The following is an 18,143-nucleotide window of genomic DNA, read 5'->3' as shown; positions in this document are numbered from 1 at the left end:
ACTTTTCACACACTCTGTTACACTGCAGCTTTCACACTGCAGCTGTCACACTCAGACTATCACACTTCAGCTGTCACACTGCAGCTGTCACACTCAGACTATCACACTTCAGCTGTCACACTGCAGCTGTCACACTCCAGCTGTCACACTTCAGCTGTCACACTCCAGCTGTCACACTGCAGCTGTCACACTGCAGCTGTCACACTCCAGCTGTCACACTCCAGCTGTCACACTCCAGCTGTCACACTCCAGCTCTCACATTGCGGCTGTCACACTCAGACTGTCACACTCCAGCTTTCACACTCAGACTGTCACACTGCAGCTGTCACACTCAGACTGTCACACTCCAGCTCTCACATTGCGGCTGTCACACTCAGACTGTCACACTCCAGCTTTCACACTCAGACTGTCACACTGCAGCTTTCACACTCAGACTGTCACACTCCAGCTTTCACACTGCAGCTGTCACACTCAGACTGCCACACTTCAGCTGTCACACTTCAGCTGTCACACTTCAGCTCTCACATTGCGGCTGTCACACTGCAGCTGTAAAACTCGGTGCTGTTATACACTGAATGTCAGTTTTCAGCTGTAACACTGCAGCTGTCAGATTTCAGCTGTCACCCTACTGATGTAATATTCCTGTGTCACTATCTAGCTATTACACTCTAGTTGTTAGGCACAAACTGTGAATAGCCATTTCCCAACTGAGTCTGTCAAAGAACTAGTTGAAATTTGATTTCTATTTGTTTTCATTTTGCGCATTGTGGCACTCAAGAATCAGACAATGTCTGTCGTAGTTAGTCTTTGAGGTTGGGGCATTTTCAGTTATGATCTTATGCTTTTAGCATTTCAGTCACGCATGTTTAATTGATCAAGCACTAATGAGAAAGACAGTACACATCATGTCATTTCTGATCTTGAAGAATGATAGGCAGATGAGCTCATACTTTGATAATAATCGCTCACTGTTAACAAAGGCTCTTTTATCTCGTAGCAACAGGAGTAAAAAATGATAAAATGTTAGCGCTGTTAATTGAGGGAAAATATTTTCAGAAAACTTGTGCTATTTGTATGCCAAAATAAATAAAGTATATTATGGCATATTTAAAAGGAAAAGTCAACACACTGTATTTTTTATAACATTTTTCAATAGAATACTCGTGAGTTGAAGATAAAGTTCAGTGTAACAAAGTTTAATATTCTATTCTAACCAGTGGTTAGAATAGAATATTAAACTATTCTAATAGAATATTAACCAAACTGGTTAATATTCTATTAACCAGTTTTCCCACGAACAAACGAGCGGAAGCTAAGTATGAGAGTTTTTATGATAAATGCATGTGCACACAACTTACGAAAATTATTCATCAACAATGAGACTAACTAACCCTTGTCTCGAAATTTCATCAACAAATTTAACCATCATTTTGTAGATTAGTTAAAGTATAATAACGATACAAAACACATATAAGCCTATTAAAATATGTTAACAAGTCTTTGTAAATTATTGAAATTCTCTTAAAACTTACCCATCTGATCGGATTATACACAAATAGACAGATTTATTAGGATGAAAATCGTCACAAAACGCTTGGAAAGCTTGGTTTAATAAAAGTTAAGACCGGAAATTGAAATGCCGGGCGACAGAGAATAGAACGATTAAGTCGTGCGCATTTCGCGAAAAAATAACGTGCACATTTCACCAGTCTATGGCATTGTCAACGGTTTCTGTAATTAACGTAGGAGTACTGAAATCGTTTCATTTTTGCCGATTTCAAACTGACATTTTAGACACTTGAGTACTTTGGTATTCTAACTGATGTCCAACACAGTGTAAGTAAAGGAAATGACGATATTTTTTCTAACGATTCTTATGAGATTATTACGATATTTAATTATAAGTTTGGATGACTACAGAACAATGACTACGCAGAACAGATTTTCTAAAAATCTATATAAATATCACAACTTCTTGATATCGCTAACTATGACGTTTTTAAATGTAAACGAAATTGTGCATTGGTTTTATATTATTACTATATTAATAATATTGATTATTCTAATAATATCAGTGGATTTTACTTATAATATTGGCCAATATTGCATTTCTCATATTGCAGGTGGAGAGATATAAACATATAATCTTTTCCTTTCATTATTGCTATTTGTTGTATATAATAACACCCACACCCAGTACATTACAGCTACCATTGCAGTTATCCTATTGCACTGCAGTGCCATTTGACTGCTAATATTGCATTTCTCAACCATTAGTACCCTTTCTTTTTTTCGAATATCACTTTGGTCGTGGGCTGTATGACAGTGGAATTTCTAGTAATTTTCTATTTTAGTGGGCAAAAACAACTCCCATTTTCTGCTTCCTGTAGTAGTGTAGAGAAACAACTCTGATGTTACTCTCCTCATTGTTGTCTGGAAACCCAACCCCCATTCAACAGTGTGGAGAGACAACTCCCATCTAACTCTCACCTACCACAAACAACTCGCTTCAACTCCTATTAAAATCTTGAGCTTGTACAAGTTGGATGGTTACCATTTGCTTTGTTCATCTTCTTGGGAATCCTATTTCTGATACACGTTTGATAGAAAGGGTCAGACTAATGAGTATGTATATTCACAGTGGCCGAGAGAGCATCTCGTACCGCGATGGCTGGCCTCGCTACTAAAGAAGATATCAATCGAGTCGCACTTAAAAAGACTAATCGCGCTCAAGTGATGAACCCGGGTGGTAGCATGGCCGCCCCGTACAGCAGCCTTATGCTCATGCAGGTCAAAGGTCGGAGACACGTGGAGATGCGTCTCGTGCAGCCAACAGCCAAGTCGATCAACAGTGGAGACTGCTTCCTCCTCGTTACTAAAAATAAGATTTTTCAGTGGATGGGAGAGCTTGCCAATGTCATGGAAAGGTAGAGTTTTATTTTGGATTGATTATGGCTGGTGATTGATTGCAGTTAACTCGGTTGTCAACAGTTGTATTTTTATGGTCAGCAGTGTTTATACATACAAAGCCAAGAATGCCCTTTCGAAGTCAAACCGTTTACATTTTGCCATTCAAGACGAACTTGCACAAAATATTAGGAGATTTTATCAAAAAGTATCGGTATTTTTCTATCATTTGCGATTTTTTTAATGTTTGAGATGATCTGGCTGCCAGGATGTCTCAATATTAAAATTGTCAAAACTTGATCGCAGTTTAAATGCTTGGAAAAAAAATACATGTGAAATGACGTCATTAGTTGCTATCGTTGCTATAGTTGATATCGGCTATTGGATTTAAGTTGCAATGTTACATGTCTCTATTCTGTTGGTCTCTTTACAACTAAGAACATCATAATTGCGCTTTCAACCAATACTATTTGACTGTTGCAAGGCCTGCTTTTTATATATACAACAACTTATTCCATCTCTGAAAAGAACCTAAACCACTGACCGACTTATTGGAGGCATTTCATTATTATTATTTTATAAATAATAATAATAATAATAAATATTTATCAGACACTTTGTCCTTTGACAGATCACACAGCACTTGTCACAAAATTTTAGTAGATTTTATCGAAAAGTATCAGTATTTTGTATCATTTGAGCTGGTCTGGCTGCCAGGATGTTTTAAGATTAAAATTAAAAAAAGACTGCAGTTCAAGCGTTCAAAAGAAAAATGCGGGCGAAATGATGTCATTAGTTGCTATTGTTGCTATAGTTGATAATGGCTATTGTGTTCAAGTTGCAGAGTTACGGGTTTCTATTTTGTCAGTCTCTTTGCAACTAAGAACATCATAATTGCACTTTCTGTTGAGTCATTTGATCATGATCAAGTTTTTGAATTGTACTCTTGAAACATCCTGCAGTCAGATCATCTCAATGTTGAGTTATTGCTCGATGATGCCATGTTGTTGTTCGATTGGTTGTCAATTATCGGATTAATTATGTGAATTAACAGATAACATCACTCGTTGTTCTATTATTCGTAACGAAGAGCGAGAGCATATATACAGAATATCTGGTTACAAAAACATAGACTATAACGTGTAATAAAAGAACAGCAAGTATCTAAGCAGTATCAGTAAGCATATAAGTATTTATTGTCTTCTCTTGATTACTACTGGCTTGGGCTGACAACTCGAATTTAGGATGGCACACTCAACACTCCAACATAAAAAACAATCGCAAATGATAAAAAATGCCGACACTTTCCGATAAAGTCCTGTGCAAGTTCATGTATAAAAAAAATTTCTTTAAAGATTCCTTGTTGAGGCATCAGATAGTTATTCTGCGTACAATGGTTTAACTGAATAAATGTAACTCGTTAGGTCTAAGGCTGCTGATTTGGCCACATACATAATGGCTAAAAAGGACATTGGGTGCACCATGGCCAAGACTGTGACAGTCCTAGAAGAAAACAAGCGTCATGCTCCATCAGCTAATGAGTTCTGGAAACTCCTTGGTGGTACCGCCTCGTATAACGGTATGTTCTTCACATATCTCTTTCCCATTATTATATTTTATAACGCGACTGGTGTCCACAGGTACTTTATCATATGATAACAGCACATGCTGACTATATTTGCTATCTTGCCTGAATTTCGTTGCGTAAGAGTTACATGTTGTTGCACGTAAGTTACATGGTTGTGTTATACCTGTACACCACTATATGGCTGTAGGAGCTGGGCCACTAGAAGAGGATGAGCTATATGAGGACTACCTTGCAGACACCAACTCTATATACAGTGTTCATGGTGACAATCTGACTCCGGTTGAGGAATATTGTGGGCAGATACCAAGATACGACATGCTGGACGACGAGAAGGTAACTCCCTAGCACTAAGTTATCTTCTTTTACAAGGATTTTAAAGGCCCTAAGAAAGGAGAGGCTGGTAGTGAGGTTATTCGTTATTTTGTTCCATATTTCTGGAATAGTTGGTTTCTCACAAATCATGTGTAACACCTAGGATCCCTTTTCTTTGTCATTTCATCTACTACATTCAGCTCCTAATATTTTTAGGAATTTCTTTAGCCACCATTTTAGAGTAGAATTAGGATTTATCCAGATCTGTTCTGTTTTGGTTGCATTTCTCTTGGCATCGAGCTTCTTTCTGGTGCAGTGTTTAGATTTATTATTCTCTTATTTGCTTTGCTTCTGCTCTGATCATGTGGTAAAACATGTTTGTAACGCTGAAGGTGCTTGTGTTTGACTTTGGCACCGAGGTCTACGCGTGGTGCGGCAAGCTGACGAGCATGGAGCAGCGTAAGTCTGGACTCCGGTTGGCCAAGATGCTTTTCCAGTCAGGCTATGACTACAGCGAGTGTGACATCAACCCAATGTCTCCTCTCCACCGTATGTATTAGGGTGTGCATACACTGGCTGTAAACTCACATGTAATCATGCAAACTGATAACATCTATGATTAGCTTGACTATCAGCTGTTGTCACAGACCCTGTTGACATGCTCCTGGAGATGAATATCAGCATTTTCACTCTATACATCCTTCTGGAGGTTTAACCCAACTTAATGTTTCACTGTATTGTGTAGTTAAGATGTGCACTAGGTATAACTGAAGCTGGTGTTTCACTGTATTGTGTAGTTAAGGTGTGCACTGGGTATAACTGAAGCTGGTGTACAGCTTTCGTCAAACTAGTATTTTTAGTGTTATCAATGTTGAACTATTCCACTTGTAGAATTTATTTGAGCTGATCATCTGCGCAATATCAATAGGGTCTGTGTCGACTCACCTCCTCTCTCTCCCTCTTTCTCTCTCTCTCCCTCTCCCTCCCTCTCTCGCTCTTAATCCTTACTGGGAAATTGCTTTGGTAGATACGCAAAAGTTTTATTGACTCCAATCTATCTATCTGAAACTCACACTGAATATTTATCAAATGATTTAACTCTTAGCACGCAGGAGGTCCTAGAATTGGCTCTAGCACATAGGTGGTCCTAGCCTTGGCTCTAGCTCACAGGTGGTCCTAGCCTTGGCTCTAGCACACAGGTGTTCCTAGCTTTGGCTCTAGCACACAGGTGGTCCTAGCCTTGGCTCTAGCACACAGGTGGTCCAAGTCAGCTGTTTCATGTTTCACTCTGTTCTTCATATGATGCAGTGCCGGAGGCTGGAGGGCTGCCAAAAAAGGCGAACACACGTCCTGACTGGGCCATCTGTGGCAAAGTGACTGCCAACATGGAGACCATTCTTTTTAAAGAAAAGTTTTATGACTGGCCAGAGAAGTCGCGTCTCATTCAGGTGGGTTCTGTTCTTTTTGTCAATGGCTCTTGCTGCTGTACTAGGTGCATACGCTGGCGGTGCTGTATGGTGTGCGCAGGCTGGCCGTGCTCTCAGCTATATACAGCCTGTGCTCCTACAATGTAAATAATCCATTCCGAGAATATTTATGTTTAAAACATTGTTTTCTCTCCTAAATGCGGTAAGAGAGAAAATGATATTTTTGAGGGTAACTATAAAACTCTCATTATTCAAATGGAATTTAATAACTTGCACCGACGTTTTACGCTTTATAGAGTTTCTTACGTAATGTGAAGCAAAAACTTTACAAAAATTCTTTACGTTAAGTGAAGTTAACGTTACACGGTTTAGGGATTAAGGTTTACATTTGTGGAGCATCTACTGTACTTCTGTAGCATGCCTCATTACTGTACTTCTGTAGCATGCCTCATTACTGTACTTCTGTAGCATGCCTCATTACTGTACTTCTGTAGCATGCCTCATTACTGTACTTCTGTAACATGCCTCATTACTGTACTTCTGTAACATGCCTCATTACTGTACTTCTGTAGCATGCCTCATTACTGTACTTCTGTAGCATGCCTCATTACTGTACTTCTGTAACATGCGTCATTACTGTACTTCTGTAGCATGCCTCATTACTGTACTTCTGTAGCATGCCTCATTACTGTACTTCTGTAGCATGCCTCATTACTGTACTTCTGTAGCATGCCTCATTACTGTACTTCTGTAGCATGCCTCATTACTGTACTTCTGTAGCATGCCTCATTACTGTACTTCTGTAGCATGCCTCATTACTGCATGGCTATTAATAGATTACAGAGTGGGTAAAACCACCAACAAATAACCAAAGAGATACCTAGCAGCATATCATTATAATTGTAGACTAAGGACCCGGGTAATAGCGGGTCAGCAACCCCTGCGGAGGAACTCAAGCCATATGACGCCAAGCTGATGTTGGAAAGAGTTGAGAGACCAGTGACTTTGGTGCTGGAGCACAGCAATGTCGGCCGAGGCACTCATTGGTAGTTTCTCCATGATCTCTTCTTTTTCCATTGTTACACTAAGAATTGTTTAGCCGTTTCATCACATCTGTAAGGTTTGTAGTTAGAGCAATGAATGGTTTTAACAGGGTGGAGTATGATGATGGACTGAAGAAGGAGCAGACGATTGAGACTCTCGGGCTACGCATGTGGCACGTCTCTGCCTCGGAGTATTACGAGCTTACTGAAGACTCCTATGGCCAGTTGCACTCTAGTGACACTTACGTCGTCAGATGGCAGTACCAAGTAAAACAGAGTGGTATGTGCTTTCAGCTCAGATGAGTTATTCTCTGTTGTATGTCATCCTTGTTTTGGCGCAAAGTTTAGTACAGTGGAACCGTTCCTTTAAAAAAATTCCTTCCAGAAGCCGTTTTGTGTGTAGAAAATTTTGTTAGTAGAAACCGATGTTATCATATAAATACTCCAATCTATTCCAAGCCTCCACAAAACTCAGACATGATATTTATATAACTTATAAATGCACGGACGGGTTAAAACCTTTAACAAATACATGTTAGATTTATGTTATTATATTAGTACATAATGAATAGAAAAAGTACTCATGGAAAGAACAGAAAACTAACGATGAAAACTTAGAAATTATGTTTATTTACTCTTGGTGTTGGCTGTTTAAACGAGGCTGAGCAAAGGACGCGGGGAGTGGGAGGTCGACTGTCAGAGCAGAGGAGGTCGACTGTCAGAGCAGAGGAGGTCGATGTAGTATAGTTGTTTTGGTTTTGTTTTGCTCAGAATTAATGTTTTAAGAGCATAAGTAAAAAATTTATTTGCATCTCTGTGAACTGAAAAAACCACGTGTTGTCATACAAAAAGAACTCGAATTTCTAGAAACTAAAGTTGTCTTACCCTTTATGTGGCATGATAACTCCAAGTTATACAGAAAACGATACACCCGTTTGTGGACTTTTATTTGCAAATAAAACAGAGTCAGACACATTTTACATCGTACCTACGGGAAGTAAATGGGCCAAACTGCAAAACAACAAACAGGCCAGAATACGAAACAAACAAACAGGCCAGAATACGAAGCAAACACACAGGCCAGAATACGAAAGGCCTTTTGTGTCTAAAATATCTTTCTTCATAAGTCAAAGCAATAGTTTTGCCAAAAGAAACTTCATAGCTCTAAAATTCCAAATGTAGTTTTTCGTAAGTAGAGGTTCCACTATAGTTTGATGTGCGTAGAATGTAAGGAAACATTTGCTTTTTAAATTGGATTACTGCGTGTCAATTGCTAGTAAAGGTGCCACAGTTTGGACTATTTATATACCAAATGCATGATTGTTTAGCAGATGCCACCTTGACCGCTGCTGATGGTAAGGTGCTAGTAAAGAGTTATTTGTTGACCCAGTCCATTATTTCTAGCGTGCCCCGTACTTCTATAGCTTACATGAGTCTGTTGATTTAATTGTTTTCATGTTGCTTGTCTTAACAAATGTTCGGCTAATTGCCATTTACAATGTGTTATTATGAAGGTACATGCTATGGCCCTCCTCTTGCTTCTACACAAGCTTATTCCTTATTGGTTGATTATTTTACAATCCATTCATCGATTAGTTGCCCTGATTTTTATCCTCTAAAGGACAACTGACCTGTCAGCTATTCATTTAGGTGTGAGAAACCTCAAGGGTAACCTTAGCAAGCACCAAGCACAGATGGGCCGTGAGAGGTGTGCCTACTTTTTCTGGCAGGGCGCTCAGTCAACGATTAATGAAAAGGGGGCGTCTGCCCTTATGACTGTAGAGCTGGATGAGGAGCACGGACCACAGGTTAGATTAGTATTGATTAGATCAGTTTAGTTCTAGACTATAAAAGGTTGTACTTATTTGCGCTTATGTTTGGGGTCATTTCTGACATAACCCTACATCTCCTCTCCACCATATGTATTAAGGTGTTCATACAGTGACTGTTGACTTACATGTAACCACGCAAGCCTTATGTCATGCATCATATCGAACATTTGTTGTCTACAGGTGCGAGTAGAGCAGGGCTTAGAGCCAGCCGCATTTCTGTCGCTCTTCCAAGGTCACATGATCACTCACCTTGGTAAAAGAGATGATGACGCGAAGAAAACTAGCATGAAATTGTATGTCGTTCAGCACGAGCACAAAAATGAGACATCATTGCATGAGGTGCCTTGTCACATCAAAAGTCTGCGAAGGTACGCTCTTAGGTTTAGCTGATGAATTCATGCTAAAGCCATAAAATTCCATTATTCTGTTACATGACCAAAAGAGTGTTGCATGTTCTTATTTGACGTGTTTCTGTTCATATGCTATAAATGGACTAATTCTGGTTCATTGGAAGTTTGTTGCACATTTTGGTTACAAAATCAAAGGACATCACGTAGTTGGTACAGTCAAACCTCTATATGTGCACATCACATAATTAGTACAGTCAAACCTCTATATGTGCACATCACATAATTAGTACAGTCAAACCTCTATATATGCACATCACGTAATTGGTACAATCAAACCTCTATATATGCACATCACGTAATTGGTACAGTCAAACCTCTATATATGCACATCATGTAATTGGTACAGTAAAACCTCTATATATGAAGTTAGTTTGTTGCAGTGTTTGCCTATTATATCAAGGCCACTATATAGTAGAAGCAATCTAAATGGGTCGCGGATCTCAGAAACTATGGTTAAGTCGCAAATCACGAAGTTGAGTTATCCGACTTTGAAGTTGCACTAACTGAATTTATCATATTTGTAACGATTTTTGCAACACGTTCACTCGGACCAATTAAAGAGTGATCGTTCTGAATGTTAAGTCAGTTTAGCCAATAGAAGTCTCCAACCCTCGGGAAAAACCCCTTGAACCGTTGCTACGCTAAACAGGAAGTACTGAAAAATAGCGTCCAGTAAAAGTAATCGGTTTTTTTTGCTGATTTTAAAGATAAACTCTGACATTTTGGACACTTTTAATGAGTACTTTGGTATTCCAACTGATGTCGAAAGCAGTGACAGTGAAGAGAGTAATGATGATATTTTCCTAAAGATTCCTATAAGATTTAATTATAAAATTAATTGTTCGATTTTATAAGATTATCATAAGATTTAATTATTAGATTAATTATTCGATTTTACAAGATCAAAGTTTATAGTTTTCAATGGTGTGCAATCTGTTACTGTTATGTTCCTAAAAAAATTTATAAGATTATTTTAAGATTTAATTATAAGATTAATTATTTGATTTTATAAGATTGAAGTTTATATTTTCGATGGTGTGCAATATGTTGCTGTTATTATTTATCTAAATATTCTGTTGGTGATACTACGACTGTGCTCAAAATCGACAATATTGCCAAGCCGTTTTTAATATCTTCAAAATTAAGAATAAGTAACATATTTTGTGATAGATATACAGCTATATTCATGATGGCCAACTGAAATCTGTTTAAATATTTGCATTCAGCATAGTTTTTTGTATGTAAGTACAGAATTCTAGATAAATATCACAATTCCTTGATATTGGTTGCTATGACGTTTTGAAATGTAAACAAAATTGTGCATTAGTTTTCGTCTCTCAAACTTTAACACCAGTTTTCTCAGAACTATGTTTTAGCAATGATGGTGGTCGTGCATTCAGTTTATTGACCATAAAATCTGCTGTAATTAAGCTAGAATCGAATTTCTTTTTGCAAAATAACTGAGAATTTTTTCCTTCTGCTAGTGTAGATAACTCCGAATCTTGCACACCTGGTTGTTGAGATCATGGCCCATATATATAAATCTCAATATTGATCTGTCTTTCCAATTATGGTGACAAAGTTTTAAGAATGAAAAATCTGCTTTGCAGAGGATTTGAACTCGGAACCTCCAGTCCTGGAGGCATCAAACTTATTCATTAGACTATGCGTTGAACTGAACACTGAGCAATAATTTAGAAGATATTCATTCATTACATTGGTTAAAATATGCATAATGACGTTGCCTCACACGTAACAATTACCAACTGGCCTCACTAGGTGAATGCCCAGCATTGCACAGGTAATAAAAAACAGGTTATAAACAGTTGCAGGTAATGTGGGGTAAAGGTAATGGAGTAGGTAAGGTAATGTAGGTAATGTAATGTTTATAAGCTGTTTTTTATTACCCATGTAAAGCAGGGCATTCAGCTAGTATTCCTATAAAAATACACTGTACTTCATTTAATTCTTTCCACAGTCCAGAAACTTGACAGTTAACATGACTTGTATTTACAGTGCTAAAATGAATTATATAAAACTACGTAAGACAATATAATACGATAAAGTTCACTATTCGTAAATATAGTGAACTTTATCTTCGACTAGGTCAAGTCTAAACTGGCTTAGCTTTAGCTAGACTTTCATTTTTTATATGCATTAGTCTTTATTTATCCGTCTGTTTATTCTGACTTACAAAACTGCAATCTTTCCAAAAACTTTTAATGTCATATATTGTAAATGACTTTAAGTACAGAGTGAAATGTTTGCTCAAATTTTACATAGTATATTGAATTGAAAAGTTTTTATGTTGAGGTGATTTCAGGTAGAGGTTTGATTGTACATAATAACATTAGTATCTTACTGGTACATTATAATATATATTTGCTAACTTTGATATAGCCTTAGCACCACTGGGACAAACAATTTTTGACTAGCATTAGTCTTTCAATATGTTGGTTTTGTGCTTGCAAGTAGATATTACATATTATATTGTCGACTACCTTTCATAATGTATTGATGGCAGATTTTTTAGCAAGAAAAACATGATGCTGTAAATAGACAAGTACTATCTCAGCCAGCTAAATAATTCTGTACCTGAATTGTTGAAAAGTTGAAGGTCACCACATTTTTATAGACTAGCGACCTTAGCATGAGGATTCTGTATATAATCACTTTCATGTTGCTTTTTAAGTCTTTAGAACAGAAGCTGGAAACCTGAAAGTGTGGTGAAAGCAATGGTTTATCTTGTAGTCGTATATGTTCAGAGGACTATATATAATTTTGGTAGTGGGTTTAGTGAGACTTTCCTCTAAAAGAAAAAACGGTTCTTCGCAATTATATTATTATAGAACTACCATCGTCTGGCTTTAGGCATCATTTATTTACTGGTGATCTTACTTACAATCACATTTTTTAATTATAACTATTAGCAGAATTTGGGAGTTATGTTCACTTGATTGGATTTTATTTTTGCATCGTGAATCATAGTAAAGATAGATAGAAAAAGATGCAGCGTTTATGAATCTCTAAAGATGTAGGCTGTTCAATAGAAATAGTGTCTCTTCGGTAAGCCTAGGTATGAAGCTTACTGAATGGAAGTGAACAAGTGAACAGTGTTGGTCTTGCATGATCGCTCTGCAGATCAGAATAAAAGCAGATAATAGGAACAAAATATTTTGTCCTTGATATTCACAGAAAATGTTTTATTATAATTCCTGTACAGTGTAACCCGCTGGTATTTACAGTAATCTTTGCTACCAACCAGTAGAGACATGAATGATATTCATTAGACTGTCTCTCTACAATAAATTCAAAGGAAACTTGCTCTTACCCAAGTCACTTAAAGGTTGACTTGCAACAAAATTCACATTACCGTTATTTGATATGAAAAGATTTACGATGTCTTACTCTGTTGTGTTGTAGGTACAAAATATGTGAAAAGGTGATTACAAGCTCTTAAAGCTCAAAAACGAACAGAAAATCGCAGCCACATGAGACCGCCGTAGTTTAGATTCCCTTTCCAAAACGGCTCAAATGTGATGTAGTTGTGAGAGATGGTTTCTGTTTACACTTTCTTGCAACCTTATTCGTCGAAATATTTTCACAAATATACTTCACGCATTCAATAAAACTATGTCTATTGTTCTTACGCGTCTGTTTTATCGTCATTGTAATGCTGTCACTTTTAGCACTGCTATCTTATAACTTACCGTAAAAAATTGTTAAACTTTTTAACCTTAGCTCGAAGGAGTACATATCATTGTCTGATAATCATGACGAGCCTGTTGGTCACCTGTGATAATCGAAAAGTGCTACGAAAGTTATTTTCGAAGTATTGGGTCACATGATCAGATTACGACTTGACGATTGAATAATGCCGAAACAAAACTGTAAAGTAGCGAGCATCTATATTTGATACGGGGTCTTCGGTAAAACCCGAAGTGTTTGTCATACACTAGTACTACGATAAGTTTTATATTGAGCTTTTTATTGGCCTTTCAATTCACGTGAGAACATACGTGACAAGACGATAACCAAATTTCGCGGTTATGTCATCGAAATAAGGAGATTCCAATTTACGGCGGCTTTTCGTTTTTGAGCTTTTAAGAGCTTGTAATCACATTTCCACATATTTGGCACTTACAACACAACAGAGTAAGACATGGGGAATCTTTTGATACCAAATAACTGTAATGTAAATTTTGTTGCAAGTCAACCTTTAAGCCCTAATTAAATGCAGTTCAAGGTCAAAGGTTAATGTCAGTTACAAACACGGACAAACTTGTCATAAAACAAAAAATTCAATTCATTTAGAACGGCTGTGTAATAGTTTCTTCTTAGGTTCATGACACTCGTGACTGACGGGAATGAGAGTGTTTGTGGGAGTTAATGAAAAAGAAACGGATTGTATGAAGTACAACATGAAATATTGATCATATAATAACCAGTTTTACATACGAGCTTACCATGCTTAATAGACACATTTTAGACTCTTACAAGTGTTTAAAGCTATCCCAGTGCTATATGAATACAAAAAATAAATATTTAAATAAACTTTGAAAAAAGAACTTGTTGTAGGGGTAAACAATGTGAGCATAACTCCAACTCTGATTTTTATATGAACCACCAAACGATTTGAAATTGTGGATTTCCACTGTGGTATCAAGTGTATATTTTTTATTTCAATGTTTTAATATTTTAATTTTTCAAAATATTTTTATTTAGACCTGTATTATTTTATTTTAGAATGGTTCAGTTGTTACTAAAAATTTGATTAGTACTTGTGGTGTAACTAAAAACATGCCCGCTGATAATCAGCAAGCTAATTTTGATAAAGTGGCAGATGTGAATAGCAAGCACACATTAGTTACCTCGTGTCTCCTGCTAGTTTCAGCCAAACCGCCAACTTTTTTGGATACAGCAGTTTATTTGTCAATATTTTTTTAGTGTGCTTTAACCTTGAGTTTAAAATTTAATTTTAAACCTTGAGTTTAAAATTTAATTTTAACCTTGAGTTTAAAATTTAATTTTAAACCTTGAGTTTAAAATTTAATTTTAACCTTGAGTTTAAAATTTAATTTTAAACCTTGAGTTTAAAATTTAATTTTAACCTTGAGTTTAAAATTTAATTTTAAACCTTGAGTTTAAAATTTAATTTTAACCTTGAGTTTAAAATTTAATTTTAAACCTTGAGTTTAAAATTTAATTTTAAACTTTGAGTTTAAAATTTAATTTTAAACCTTGAGTTTAAAATTTAATTTTAAACTTTGAGTTTAAAATTTAATTTTAAACTTTGAGTTTAAAATTTAATTTTAAACTTTGAGTTTAAAATTTAATTTTAAACTTTGAGTTTAAAATTTCTTTGTCTTGTATTGCGTTGGCAGGTAGCAACGAGTTGCACTTTTTTGAAATATTAGAAAAAGATGCTAGTGGCTAAATTAGATTGGCTACGCGTACAGACTCCCTTGATATTTTCCTGGCTCTATCCTTCATCTACTGTATGTTCTACTTACAGTTGTGGGGTATTCATATACCTGAATATAAAGACGGAGGTTCTCCAGTTATGGTTTGGTTCTCAAGCTAGTCAAAGTATGAAAAAGAACGGTAAGAGGATTGCCGATTGGGTTGTCGAGACGTGTCCCATGGAGATGGGTCTGAGTCTAGAGTCCTCCATTAGAATATCCGAGGTCATGGAAGGTCGGGAATCAATGGAATTTTTCACAGCCCTTCGATCTAGCGATAGAACCAAATATAACTCACAGCTGAAAGGTGAGAAAAACCTACAATGCTTATTTTAGCTCTCAGTTAATGTTAGCTATTGATTAGCACTATTGTTGAGGAAAATTGCTGGTTAACCTTTTTCAGCGATATCTACAGCTGTTTTACAACCCTCACAACCATAAGAGGAAGATACAAATGAGAAAAGCTCACTTCAATTATGAGATGAAATTTAGCTTTATCGATACACCTTTCCAGTTGTAAAAGTTGTAACCTATTCGAGTCTATGAAAATGTTTGAAAAACTAGCATTAGGTTTTGCTAGACGTCACGTGTCTGCTGTCTTTAGTCTGTGGTATGTTGTTACAGTCGCTTCTACGTCACAAGACTATGTCGCCAGAATGTTCAGTATGAGCAGTGTTAACCTTACATTCCATGTGCAAGAGGTGTTTCTTCCAGCCAGGAATGAACAGTACTCCGCTTTTCCCTTTGCCCAGGTTAGTAGTGACAGTAGGCTGGCCATCGGTGCCACAGTAAACTTTCACATTCCCATTAACTCTTAGCTCTAATTACTTGCTTGATCTTTTCCAAAACTATAAAACTATCATGTTTAACTCGCACAGCGTTTCCTAATACTACTCCTAGCACTGGGAGTAGCGCTACTTCTAGCACTAGGAGTAGCATTAGGCCTTGAGGCCAAATTTGTCAATGCTAAAATGCAGCTGCTTATAGCCTCCAGCTTGTATTTCATATGTTTGCAGTGCCAATTGTACAAACAGCAGCAGCCTGCACTCATGCTGTTAGATTTTGGAGATGAAGTTTATCTTTGGCATGGCTGGTGGCCTGTTGGTTTTCACGAGGAGGAGAACATGAGCACAGGCTCTGCTCGTTCTCGCTTTACATGTGACAGGAAACTCGCTATGAAAACAGCAATAAACTACTGCAAAGGTAATTGTTTACTTATGCAGTATACATGTCAGTGCAAAGGAGCAGTAAAATGTAGCTACTGCCTGTATAGTCGATGCAATCCCAGTTTAGCTAGAGCAGTTATTGTAAAGTTATTGAGCAAAGGGCTTGCAGAGGCAGCATAGTGCCTCACACTCAGAGTTTTAACATGGATATTAACCAAATTACGATTTCTGTAGACTTGCTATAATGTTCTATTGAGAAGTTGTTTGCCTTATTAGGCCCACCATGCTTGATGCATATATTTAATGGCCTCTGTTAGGACCTTTTATAACACGTTATAAAACAATGCTTGATACTTGTAGCTCGAGGTGGAACAACTCCCCAGATGTACTGTGTGTATGCCGGTGCCGAACCTCTCTTATTCACCACTCATTTTCCTTTATGGGAGGTGCATGAGGAAGCGGCTCAAGCCAACTCTCTTGAAAATCGCTCATCTTCCCTTGAACATATGTCTGACTGCTTCGCTCGCCTATCCAAGTCTGTCTATACATTTGAGGAGCTGCAGGAGCGGCCCCTGCCCGATGGCGTCAACCCTAATAAGCTTGAGACGTATCTGTCTGATGACGAGTTCTCAGTAAGTCTTTTTTTCTAGCTAGGCTTTTGAGATGATCTCTGGTTATATTTTTCTTTGTTTATATTCATATCGATTACCTGTTGCGCCGTATCCCTAGTTTGTCAGTGTACTGTTAGGGATCTATGTACTCACGTTCCGTACACAGCAATTATATAGTGATATTTCATCTCTCATCGGATCTTGTTTATCATGTACGCTCACCATTTATCCACATTCTTTAGAACATACTGAAGATGTCCAGGGAAGAATTTGCATCACTTCCTTCATGGAAACAGACAAACATTCGCAAGGAATCAAATCTATTTTAGCGAATATATTTAAACTTTTCGTCTCATTCCATTTATTGGCTCGCTGTTATAGTAGCATCGCTGTACAGCCAGTTTTTGCTGCCTTTTTATATAGTATTGTTTACACTATTTTTCTACTGCAAAATGTATCTGCACGGTGTACATATAAACTTATAGTTAATTTATAATTGTGATGGTATGTGAATACTAGTGTGATTAGCATACGATAGGCATATATTTTAGTATTATATATAATTATCTAATCATCGCGCTCAAGATACCCTTTATAAATTACTAACAAGCTGTCTCATAGCTTGCCAGGTCTAAGCATTCATCGGTTTAGTCAAATCGCATCTGTTTTGTATATTTATTACTACTACCAGTATAGACTTGCTCTCATCCTTTTGTACAACGGCTCTGAGGTTATCATCAGTTCCGAAAATCATCTTGCTCGAGGAAGTCAACATTTTTCTGTGATCTTTTGCACACAACAGTTCCAACTCACACATAAGTATGTTAGACAGGACTTTTATTCTTCTGCTACTCGCTGTTATTGTGCACTGTTTCCATAGACTTACTGAGAATTAGTGGTGCTCATCAAATGTGTTGCGTGGAATAAAGATTTGACACAAACCATGTAGCACTTGTTTAGTAATGTCACTCACTGGCTCATATCGCTCACCAATTGGTAATTTGAGATGAAGGTCTATTTGTCTGCATCATTTATAGCCTTCTTTGACCTGGCCTATTTGCTTGTGACTCCTTAATCATTCTCTCGGATGTAATCTGCAGAAGATTCTAACAACAACTCGCGTCTCATACAAATGCTCAAAATGATAAATGGGGTACATCTTGTTTCTCTGGGTTCTATTAAAAAGACAAACACTTATCTGTAAGTAATGCAGAGCCAGAGAACCTTGACTTTCTTAACTAAATACTAGAGAGATGAGTTTGCAAACTGCTAGCCAGGCTGAATAATGTTTGATGCAATCTAAACACTACTGATACAGCAGTGGCAAGTCCAATGGATAGGGTAATATAACAGCACCTTGATAGTAGTTACTACGAGACCCCTAT

At 37.1% G+C, this 18,143-nt stretch overlaps 1 protein-coding gene across 1 annotated transcript in view; it reads left to right on the top strand.

The window, feature by feature from the left end:
- LOC137395281 (supervillin-like) overlaps window positions 1–17,706 on the top strand; it is a 78,612-nt gene extending 60,906 nt beyond the window's left edge. Inside the window, exons 33-46 of the mRNA XM_068082155.1 lie at window positions 2,642–2,927; window positions 4,332–4,486; window positions 4,683–4,828; window positions 5,200–5,356; window positions 6,116–6,255; window positions 7,141–7,280; window positions 7,388–7,557; window positions 8,928–9,085; window positions 9,290–9,477; window positions 15,035–15,288; window positions 15,606–15,733; window positions 15,998–16,184; window positions 16,508–16,779; window positions 17,001–17,706. Of these exons, the coding sequence (XP_067938256.1) occupies window positions 2,642–2,927; window positions 4,332–4,486; window positions 4,683–4,828; window positions 5,200–5,356; window positions 6,116–6,255; window positions 7,141–7,280; window positions 7,388–7,557; window positions 8,928–9,085; window positions 9,290–9,477; window positions 15,035–15,288; window positions 15,606–15,733; window positions 15,998–16,184; window positions 16,508–16,779; window positions 17,001–17,087 (2,468 nt within the window). The 3' untranslated portion in view covers window positions 17,088–17,706. The remainder of the gene's footprint in view (window positions 1–2,641; window positions 2,928–4,331; window positions 4,487–4,682; window positions 4,829–5,199; window positions 5,357–6,115; window positions 6,256–7,140; window positions 7,281–7,387; window positions 7,558–8,927; window positions 9,086–9,289; window positions 9,478–15,034; window positions 15,289–15,605; window positions 15,734–15,997; window positions 16,185–16,507; window positions 16,780–17,000) is intronic.
- Window positions 17,707–18,143: the final 437 nt, after the last annotated feature.

The sequence above is a fragment of the Watersipora subatra genome, chromosome 4 (assembly GCF_963576615.1).
Source record: "Watersipora subatra chromosome 4, tzWatSuba1.1, whole genome shotgun sequence".
Classification (NCBI taxonomy): domain Eukaryota; kingdom Metazoa; phylum Bryozoa; class Gymnolaemata; order Cheilostomatida; family Watersiporidae; genus Watersipora; species Watersipora subatra.
This window is presented reverse-complemented; position numbering and strand designations above follow the sequence as displayed.